Here is an 11595-nt window from a genome sequence, read left to right on the forward strand (position 1 = left end):
TTCAAGCATTGAGGAAACAGATATGTCGTTGACCACTAACCCGGCTACCGCAATACTAATTAAATTATAACATTAATTTATTATTGTCGTGCTCCAGATAGGTATATCTCGCAGAGTTAATATTATTGTTATAGGATATAAATATATAGTATAATAAATGTATGTCTGCATGCGATATATTTTCTGCTCATATTAAATTTAACTTTGACAAGAAATTTTATCAAAACCGCTGACAACGTTTCGTTTTAAACTTTCGACTCTTTCGAGGGTTTTGTACCTCCCAATAGTTACCTATTTCACGTTGCAATTTATATAATCTATGATAGGTTCTATTTCTTGCAGTTTAAATGCGACTAGCGAGCTATCTTGTTACCGACTGCAAACTGCAACGACTGCAAATAAATCCGTTCTCGATACAATGTTTAAATCCGGTTAGTGGCAGAATTATGCAGTATCCAATGGTTTCCATTTGCGATCTGTCTTTACTATGTCTGCGATAACCTTAAACATCTCGTAAAGCCATGACTTTTTAGATAAAACTACCTGTTTCGGCGTAATCTGCCTTTGTTTGCCACCTTATCTTAACTCCTTATGTGTTCCTGTTGTACACGATAAACCCGTGGACCGCGTTGTAAATAATCATGGCTTACCACGTGAGGTGTTTCTTAATCTACTCAGTTACAGCAATTAAGCGGGTAGGTGGCGTGGCGCTGCCGGCACAAAAAACGCAATTATACTGGAACGCAAAAATGTAGTATGTCATGCCGCTTCGTTTCATGATGGCCACTGTTTCTTTTCTAAATTAACATGATAGTCGTTACTTCGCAGAAGTGTTATTTAACGTTCTTTTTAAGCCGTAATTGTCCTTATCCCTATCACATCAGTAGGTAGAAATAATAACTCCCCTTTGCTGAGAATACACTTGTAGTCACGCGGTCGCAGATCACGTTTTCATATTTGAATCAGTTGACCACATAGATCACAACATTGCATAGATTTAATGTTAATGTATCAACTGAATGATAACAATGTTATGACATGTGTTCGGGGAGTTCCAATCTGAATTCAATCGTACCGCACATAAGGTCCAATAGGAACGTTAGACTAACATCGAAGCGTATAATGTGTTTTATTTGGAGCGCTCTCGGTGCTTAACTCGCTACCTTATTGTTTTAATCGGGTGTTTAAATTTTAAAATAGGGCAGTACTTACTCGACAATTGCGACATTTTTCTACATAAACGAAAAAAAAAACTGTTGGGTAATGGTGATGTACGTCAAGCTTAACATATCGAACGTAAACAACCAGAAGTCTTGTGTCAGCGAGTGCGGCTCAACTGAATTGTTTAAAAATAAAGTTAGGTAGAATATGGAAATTAGAGATTATTTGGTTTTTACAATAATACCTACTTTAATGTGTTGTGTTGAAGAGTCTTATATCTACTTGTCTTCCTTTACAACACATTTAAAATACGTAGATTTCAGATAAAAGGAAAATAAATTATATTTTCTTTTTATGTCATTTGTCATACCGTAAATGTTATATGACTAGAAAAATAGACTTGCGTTGCATTGACGCAAGCACCTTCGGACTATACCTAATAACTACCATTTTACGAGTAAATTATCTACCTTTTCAAAGTTATTACTTTAAAACATGATTTTATATCCTATGTCGGAAATAAATGTCTTCAGCTTACAGAAAGTACTAGATAGTCAAGTTTCTGACAGTAAGCGTGCGTTTCGACCAGAAATGTGCGAAGATACGTTGCGAGGGATGTTTTTAAGAACCAATAGAATCACGGCACTCTGAGCGAGGAAACGCACCCTAAAATTGCTTGCGCCTCTGAGGATGCACTGTGTTGACGGCATTTGTTCCTTTTATCTAATTAGGCCACAAACTATTATCCATCATCTCACCTACCCTTTCGATTGTCGCAGATCAACGGTGGTCAGCTCCTATCCCGCATCCAAGAGCACCACTACTTCTCGGAGCCGCAGGCGGCCGAGATCGTCCGCGAGATCGCGAACGCCCTGCACTTCCTGCACGGCAAGGGCGTGGCGCACCGCGACCTCAAACCGGAGAACATCCTGTGCGTGCACACGGACCGGCTGTGTCCAGTGAAGGTCTGCGACTTTGATCTCGGCAGCGGCATCAGCTTCACGTCCAGCCTCGCGGGGCCGCTCGCCACGCCGCAGCTCATGACACCGGTGAGTGCTATGCCATCGACAGCTATCTGATCATTCTTCACTCTTATTAGAACGAGTTAGAGTCTACCAATGGTCAGTAAGAAATGATATTTCTCATTTCAGTAAATTACCTGCAAATGGGGTCTCGCTACTCTGGCTTGTATAAAAAGCATTTTTTTATACATTAATCTGGCTTTGGGATCTTTACTATTATACACCTTAAGAGTGTTTTCATCCGGACACAACTTTGTGTTCCATTAGGTACGCCTACAAACAAGATTTGTTACACAAAAACATCAAATACCAGGATTTGTGTTAAATTACGCTAACTAAATGTAAATACTTCATTAAGTTATTCGTTTTATCGCAATTTGATTTCATGTGTAGTGTAGGTACAGGTAACTAATTTAAAATGTTAACGAAGTGGATTTAGTGTGACTTGTAAAATAATGATTGCCTTAATTTAATAGTTCATTTAAAATTCTCATGAACACTATATTATTAAATATAGTGTTCAGCGAACCTTGATCGTGCAGAATGCAGTCAAGTTGTCTCTTACAGAAATTACACTAAAGATTATTAAATAACTTTTATTCAATAAAAGTCAATACAACAATAAAAACACAAAAGACCATAACAACTTAAGACTAGCTCAAGCCTAGTCAAGAAGTCCCCCGCGAGTTGTCCCCGGCGCAAAGGTACCCTTCATCATCATCATCATTAAATTACCCCCCTTGGTTCAATAAATAAGCAATTCGCTTACAAATTGTTGTTTTCAGTAAATTATTAGGTATTATTATCCGATAAAGTGGCCTATTGTTTATTAGAATATGAAAAACCCCGTATCTACATTGTGTGCTGTAAATCTATCTTTATCCTTATGATATTATTGGTGAAATAACTTAATATTCCGCGATGAATAAGTAAACGGTTTCAATTTCTTAACAAGGCTCGAAACGGCATTCAAACATTACATAAACTGTTAAAATCAAACCTTTCTGTTTGTCGCATAGATGCCAATGTGAAGTCCCGATATTGTTTTTATCGCGCGATAATAATGACTTAATGAGTATAATGACAATAATACGCCTTTTGCAACGATTGTATTGAAATTCTCACACTTTGCTATGATTACTAAAGTATTGAAATGGTAATATAAATACATGTGACTAAGTGCGTATCGAACGTTTTGTATATCGCGACGAACTTGTCATTTTGCATAAATAAATATGTATCGACCAATAAAATACCCACATACATACTAATAAAATGTATTAAAGCCACTTAACAATGAAGTCTTTGAAACAAGTTATTTTTCTGGCGCAATTATGGACGTGATAAATGATAAAAATAAAGTCATATGTGAATGACCAGTGATTAGGAAGTACATTTTAGTTTGCTTGGTCTTTATTATAATACAATATTCATAATATTTTTTGTCGTCAGGTGGGCAGCGCGGAATTCATGGCCCCCGAGGTGGTGTCGCTGTTCGCGGGCTCGGCGGCGACGCACTACGACAAGCGCTGCGACCTGTGGTCGCTGGGCGTCATCGCCTACATCCTGCTGTGCGGCTACCCGCCCTTCCGCGCGGACTGCGGCGCCGACTGCGGCTGGGAGCGCGGCGAGAACTGCCGCGCGTGCCAGGACCTCCTGTTCACTTCCATACAGGTTGGTTTATCAGTTATCACATATATATGCTACTGTGCTGCTGTCATTAGTGATTTAGGTTAGGACCAACCACAATAGGGTATTATACTGTATCTAAAATAAATTATTTGACACCATGCATGAAATTAAAGCACCAGATAATTATTAGAAAAACACAGATAGGAGTAATTTTAAAACTCAAGTTCTATTTAATAAATCGGAATGAAATATAAAAAGACTTTTATTAAAAAGTAGGTGAGTTGACCTACGTAGTAGTAGTAGTAGTTGACGTCACGATGTAATGTTTCATATAGATTCCATATTAGCAAATCGTTATGACAGTTCTAAAAAAGTAACTGATTTGACTAGTAGGAAAATACCCTATTAGCGCACTGATAAATGTCACACAGCAGTTTATGACACTTTCCTTTCACATAAAATTTTGTGAGCGCTTTAACGGTAACAGACTGTTTGGTGCAACCCGTGCAACCGACCCTTAGAGCCCCTTAGAACTCGTGCATGAAACATTATTTGATGTTTACAAGTCTCTTTTCGGTGAAGGAAAACTCCGTGAGGAAACCGGACTGGATAATTTCTTTTCTGGATCAGAAGGTCAGATGATAGGTATTCGTAAAATTAGTACTTCCGCCCTCTAAGTTTACTGTTGCAAAATACTAGGACAACCATACTATTAACGTATTTCTATCAGGGGCCCATTTCTCAAAAGCTTGTAACTTGTAATACAAGTGGAAGTCCCTTTCTAACAAAAGCTGTCAAAAAGTGACATCAGCCTGTATTACAAGTGGTCAGCTGCAAAATTGAAATGACTAACGGCGTCGTTCTTTTCCAGGAGGGCCGCTACACGTTCCCCGAGGAGGAGTGGGCGCACATCAGCTCGGAGGCCAAGGACCTGATCCGGCAGCTGCTGGTGCGCGAGGCGCGGCGGCGGCTCAGCGCCGAGCGCGTGCTGCAGCACCCCTGGCTGCGCCGCGCCGGCGACGACCTCCGAGCCGACCACTACCCGCCGCTGCAGACGCCGATCAACATTAAACGGTGAGTTCTGGTCGAATGTTCAAATTCAAGTCAAATATACTTTATTCATGTAGGCCTAACAACAAGCATTTATGAACGTTTTACATAATATAATATCTTAAACTAATTATCAGAGCAATTTATTGATGTTAATATTATTCCATAGTAATATTGGATTATTACACAGATCAAATTTAATTCTAAAAATTTCACAAAAAGATCGTCAAACATAAAAAGATTGTATAACAAATACTAGTCTAGAATAAAATCTAAATGTCAATATAACATAACAAAAAAGTACATACATTAAAATATCCATTTCGAATCACCATTAATCCCACGTTGTTTTATCAGTCATGTAGTCTTGTGTGGTATAATATGCTTTAGAAATAAGTTTACGCTTTATGTAATTCTTAAATTTATTCATTGATAATTCAGTAATAAGTAGTTTTGTAATATGTGTGTTTGTGTTTAATAGTCTCCATATTTTGCTCCGTGCACTACCTGTTGACTTTTGTTTGAGTTCTACATTTCCTGCTACCCAAAGGTTGTCTGGAAGAGATCGCTCTTTAGCGATAAGACCGCCTGTTGTTACCTGGTTCTATTTTTCCGTTAAGAGCGCTATTACATTTCGGCGTTGAGCGAGTTTAGGTATTTTACGCGCTGCGGCAGGCCGTGCGAGCTCAGTACGCCGATCCCTTCTACCACACTCGCACTACAATGATGGATTAAACATTCTTGATCCTTCGGGAAGCATATTGAAATCAACCATAACAACACTAACTGTACTTAACTTTTAAAGTTCTAAAACTGTTATTTGGTAAGTACGAAAATACTAAATGCAGTGCAAATGTACATAGGGGCTGTTCATAAATGACGTCATCTATTTTTGACGATTTTTGACCCCCCCCCCCCCCCTCAAATCATCCAAAAATCAAGCTTCGGATGAATCTGTTTCCTCCTACGTCATGTTACCATCATCCTATGTCCAGACCCCCCCCCCACTCCTCCCATTTGAAACGACGTAATTTATGAATAGCCCCATACTTGTACTTATGAAGGTATATTACTCGAAAGAAATTATAGGTACCTACTCGCTCATTTACATGTTTCGTCATTGCATTTGGTACCTATAGGTTGTAAAGTTTGTATCAACGAGGGTTTAAAAACGAACTGGTACTGAGGATCTGATGATGATTAAGGTGGTCACGGATACCAATCAACCATGTAGTAACATGATTAGGCTCGTTTGATTCGTCTCAACAAGATCTTTGACACTGAAGATACACAGGGTCTGATGATGGAGCTGGAAGGTGGCCACGGGTACCAGTCTATCATGTAACTAAACAACTTCGTGTTTGGGCTCGTTTGATTCGTCTCAACAAGATCTTTGACACAAGACAGTACTCAGGGTCTGATGATGGAGCTGGAAGGTACCATTACCAATCAACCATGCAACTAAACCACATCGTGTTTAGGATCGTTTGATTCGTCTCAACAAGATCTTTGACACTAGGTGATACTCAGAGTCTGATGATGGAGCTGGAAGGTGGTCACCGGTACCAATCAACCATGCAACTAAACCACTTCGTGTTTAGGCTCGTTTTATTCGTTTCAACAAGATCTTTGACACAAGATAGTACTCAGGGTCTGATGTTGGAGCCGGAAGGTGGTCACCGGTACCAATCAACCATGCAACTAAACCATTTCGTGTTTAGGCACGTTTTATTCATCTCAACAAGATCTTTGACACAAGGTAGTACTCAGGGTCTGATGATGGAGCGCGAAGGTGGCGACGGGTACCTGTCTATCATCATCAGCTCCATCATCAGACCCTGAGTAGTATCTTGTGTCAAACATCTTATTGCGACGAATCAAATGAGCCCAAACACGAAGTGGTTCAGTTACATGGTAGACTGGTACCCGTGGCCACAGTCCAGCTCCATCATCAGACCCTGAGTACTAACTTGTGTCAAAGATCTTGTTGCGACAAATCAAACGAGCCCAAACACGAAGTGGTTCAGTTACATGGTAGACTGGTACCCGTGGCCACCTTCCAGCTCCATCATCAGATCCTGAGTACTATCTTGTGTCCAAGGTCTTGTTGAGACGAATCAAACGAGCCTAAACACGAAGTGGTTTAGTTGCATGGTTGATTGGTACCGGTGACCACCTTCCGGCTCCAACATCAGACCCTGAGTACTATCTTGTGTCAAAGATCTTATAGAAACGAATAAAACGTGCCTAAACACGAAGTGGTTTAGTGGCATGGTTGATTGGTACCGGTGACCACCTGCCGGCTCCATCATCAGACCCTGAGTACTATCTTGTGTCAAAGATCTTGTTGAGACGAATCAAACGAGCCTAAACACGAAGTGGTTTAGTTGCATGGTTGATTGGTACCGGTGACCACCTTCCGGCTCCATCATCAGACCCTGAGTATTATCTTATGCCAAAGATCTTGTTGAGACGAATCAAACGAGCCCAAACACGAAGTGGTTTAGTTGCATGGTTGATTGGTACCGGTGACCACCTTCCGGCTCCATCATCAGACCCTGAGTACTATCTTAAGTCAAAGATCTTGTTGAGACGAATAAAACGAGCCTAAACACGAAGTGGTTTAGTTGCATTGTTGATTGGTACTGGTGACCACCTTCCGGCTCCATCATCAGACCCTGAGTACTATCTTAAGTCAAAGATCTTGTTGAGCCGAATCAAACGAGCCCAAACACGAAGTGGTTTAGTTGCATGGTTGATTGGTACCGGTGACCACCTTCCGGCTCCATCATCAGACCCTGAGTACTATCTTGTGTCAAAGATCTTGTTGAGATGAATAAAACGAGCCTAAACACAAAGTGGTTTAGTGGCATGGTTGATTGGTACCGGTGCCCACCTTCCGGCTCCATCATCAGACCCTGAGTACTATCTTGTGTCAAAGATCTTGTTGAGATGAATAAAACGAGCCTAAACACAAAGTGGTTTAGTGGCATGGTTGATTGGTACCGGTGCCCACCTTCCGGCTCCATCATCAGACCCTGAGTACTATCTTGAGTCAAATAAATACATATAGAATGTCAGGTCGTTTCAAATATTTTTAATCCTGTCCGGTAGTTTATTAAACTGTACCATTATAAATTATAATACTATAAAAACGGTGCTAGGATCAAAGTCTCTCGTTGCGGTTTACACGCACACAGTATAGCGTCTTACACGGCGCCCGCCGCACACAATGATAAAAAACCTCGTCGTCGCCGTTGAAAATGTGCGGAGCCGACCGACACACGTCCTGCCTCTACAAGCTCTGCCGCGGCACTGAGCTGGCGCAGCGCGCGTCATCGGTAATATAGAGTAGTTTTCAAAAAATTGCCAAAAAATTATAGTAGAATTTCATAAACACTAATGTATACCAACAGTATAAGCAAACGTTGCAGATTGCTTGAGTATGAAAATGACTTCGATATTAAGTAGATTTTCGTAGGAATTGACACTTGTTTCGGAGAGAAAATCGAGTTCGTTTTACTTTGATTTTCTCTTTCTCAAAGGTATGTAGGAAAAATATAGTTTGATATGCCTAAAGTACAGGGTATTAGTAATACAAAATAGCCAGGTTTAGCAGAGTAAAATTCTCAACATTTCCAAATAAGAGCTCGCCATTCAGTGCTTCACGGGGTTTTTCGGAAACGACCATCAGAAAAAAAATCATTACTAATTTAATAAGTCCTTTTTCTAATATTTACAACGACATTTATAAAGATAAGAAGACGCTTTTACTGGAACAAGTACTCATTGTTTCTAATAATGAGCGCAAAGTCCTGAATTTCGTCGACTAGTATCATCAATTTTGCATTATTTCGACTTTTCTTGTAAGAGCGCTCTTAAAATTTCTTTGTAGTTTTACATGTATGTAAAATGTATAATTATTGGTGCAATAAAGAATATTTACTTACTTACTAATGTGGTTTGGTTGTAATATGGTTCTTTTCAACTACGTTGTGAATTCGCGTTTTTAGTCGCGGTCCATTCAGAATCGACTTAACGACATTTTTAATGTGTGGGTCTCGCATCGGTCTATTTAGCCACCAAAAACGATTCTCTCCGGTGTTACACCATAAATCGTCTGCAATAGACGCAAAGGCCAATGATGGGTAACCACCGTTGCGTTGCGAATGGCACTACCAGTGTAAACTTTAGTGCCATTCGCAAATTTGCATTACATTCTTTCAATTCTTTGTCATTTTGTGTTTATTTGAGCAATTGGTATAGATGTTTTGCATTTTCTCGTAAATGGTGTTATTTATAGCTTTCATCGCTACTGAAGCAGAATATTTTATTTAATATCAAATTATGCAAGCAATATTGAATATTTCATTATTAAAAACTTTATCCCCCTTACTTATAGATACATTAGCAAATTTGTTAAATTGTGTCAATGACGAATAGGAACAAACGATTAATATGGCATTTTAGATCCGTAGTAGATCGTATATTTATAGCATGTTTCGCTTTGTCCACAGCAACATGTCGGCGCGCAACCTGTCCAACTTTGCGGAGTCAGCGATGGCGGTGAACCGCGTGATCCAGCAGCACTTCTCGATGAACTACTCGTACCTGGAGCCTAGCACTCCGCTGCGGTCCAGCAAGTCGTGCCAGCCCGTCGCGGCGACGCGCTGCCGCGCGCATGCGCCGGCCGCGGCCGCGCCGCTCGGCCTGTCGCCGCCCGCCGACAGCCTGCTGCTGCGCCGCCGCCTGCAGGGCACGCTGGCTCACTAGACTATACTGTTCGAGTATCGTGCCGTGCCCGACCTATTCTTCCGTAGGAATCCTTAACGCGTTCCCTGCCGGCACGAGCTTAAGCGATACGAGCGAAACACCGCTACGTAGCGATAAGCGCCTGCGAACGGAGAACCCGCCCGGGTCGCTAAGACGGTGGACAATTAAAACTCGTCGAACCTCTAAAAGCTCCGTGTAAGACCCTGAGATATCTTTCTTGTTTAAAGTTGATTTTGTAAGGCTGATCCTGATGCAGATTTCAAAATTGGATATCCGAAACCTTGATATTTCGAATTCTTGGCCTCCATCCTGCACTGTAAAAGGGATTACACGAGTTTCGATTGTCACCCAGCGAACAATCTGACCGCCGATCTGTTTTTCTGTGAACCACAAAATTGTATTTGCATAATAAGCATCGGTCATAATAACAGATTGACAGGTGGACTTCTCCCGATTTCGCTGGATAGTCTTGTAATTTGTCTTTTCGTGAACAGGCGACAAGACGTTAATATAATTCGTATTAAAGCTGTTACTTCTAGGCCACATATTTCTTGAAATCTTTTCAGTTTCTATGTAGGCGAGTTTGTTTAAATCAAATTGATTAACGTTTCGTCGTCCTTATTAGACGCACAGTTAAGATTACGTAGCATTTTATGAGGACGAAAGTTAGAATTCCCTCTCTCTCTCTCTGAAGAATCTAATTTTGAGTATGAAAAAATGTACGTAAATTGAATACCCGGCGTCTAGTTCTCGATGAATGTACATATTACCGTACCTGGCACGGCGCGACCCCTAGAGTAGATGTTCCTAGAACACGCAGGCGTCACTCGGGGCGCCAGAGAGTCCAGAGACACACTGTGCCAACGGATATTCTCCAGTGATACGTCCGATCGCAACCATGTGAACGGTACTTATAGAGCTGTAAACAGTTTTATTTGAGCCTTTTAAAGATATATTTTTATGAATAAATAAAAACGACTGAATAGTTTTTATCGATAGAGTATTGTGAGTTTATTTTGGCGGTGCGGAGGCCCGCTCGGACCCCGCGCGGTCTTTAAACGACGTATTAATATTGAGATAGTTATCCCGTTCTACTAAATATCAACGCAGATTTAATATTATTATGTTTTGGATTTATAAAATCCGTCAATTGAAATTTGAGCTTACTTGTGTAATTACTTTCGAGGCCTATCCTTTGCAATATTGTAAAATATTCTATTTTCGAAGGAGTTATTCGGAAACTAGTCTGTTATGTGATTGTTTTTTTGCATTTTACCAACGATGGAAAACCCACATCTCATTAATTAAGAGTGAATCGACCCTTTTGTATAAGATGAATTTGAAGGCAATATGTGACATTTAGCTACGAGACGCAAGAATGCTGCCGCTCGATTGTTGTAAGAATGAGAATGAATCAAAATCGCTTTTTAATTAAATAGTGTTTATAAATTGTAATAGCACTTGTGAGCTGATTGTTTGAAATGTCATATATTTCTGATTCTGATGCTGTGGTACGTTAAGTGCATGGAGTTCCATGGGACTGCCATATGAACATGTGATCAGTTTGAATACTTTTATATTGCTGAGCGAGAGAAATGTTGTAGTAGTGTTAAGTGTAGACCTGCTAGACTGTGTCCTGCGTCCTTGATTGGAGAAAGAAACAAACATACAAACATAATACCATCCTCACCTACATTTGGATTATTTTTATAATTTATTTAAATACAATTTAATTTTCAGTTTAAACATATTATTTTATTTTACTATAATGTGGCTTTATCCAATCAAACCTGAACTTACGCAGATTCTTGTTAATATTTTGTTTTCGACTAAATCATTGATTTGAAATGTCATTGAAAATACAGTTTGAATTTTGAAAAAAGTCTTTGTTTCATTCTATCTACCCTCGACCCTGCAGGTATTTAAACATGCATCTCATCAGTCAGGTGGTCAGATA

General features: G+C 40.1%; 1 protein-coding gene across 3 annotated transcripts in view; it reads left to right on the forward strand.

The window, feature by feature from the left end:
* The window catches only part of LOC134793440 (MAP kinase-interacting serine/threonine-protein kinase 1-like), a 362541-nt gene extending 351902 nt beyond the window's left edge, over positions 1–10639 (forward strand). For all 3 annotated transcript variants that reach the window (XM_063765014.1, XM_063765012.1, XM_063765015.1), the window contains 4 exons: positions 1941–2210; positions 3636–3857; positions 4687–4889; positions 9383–10639. In XM_063765014.1, the coding sequence (XP_063621084.1) occupies positions 1941–2210; positions 3636–3857; positions 4687–4889; positions 9383–9638 (951 nt within the window). In that variant the 3' untranslated portion in view covers positions 9639–10639. The remainder of the gene's footprint in view (positions 1–1940; positions 2211–3635; positions 3858–4686; positions 4890–9382) is intronic.
* Positions 10640–11595: the final 956 nt, after the last annotated feature.

The sequence above is a fragment of the Cydia splendana genome, chromosome 9, assembly GCF_910591565.1.
Source record: "Cydia splendana chromosome 9, ilCydSple1.2, whole genome shotgun sequence".
Lineage (NCBI taxonomy): Eukaryota > Metazoa > Arthropoda > Insecta > Lepidoptera > Tortricidae > Cydia > Cydia splendana.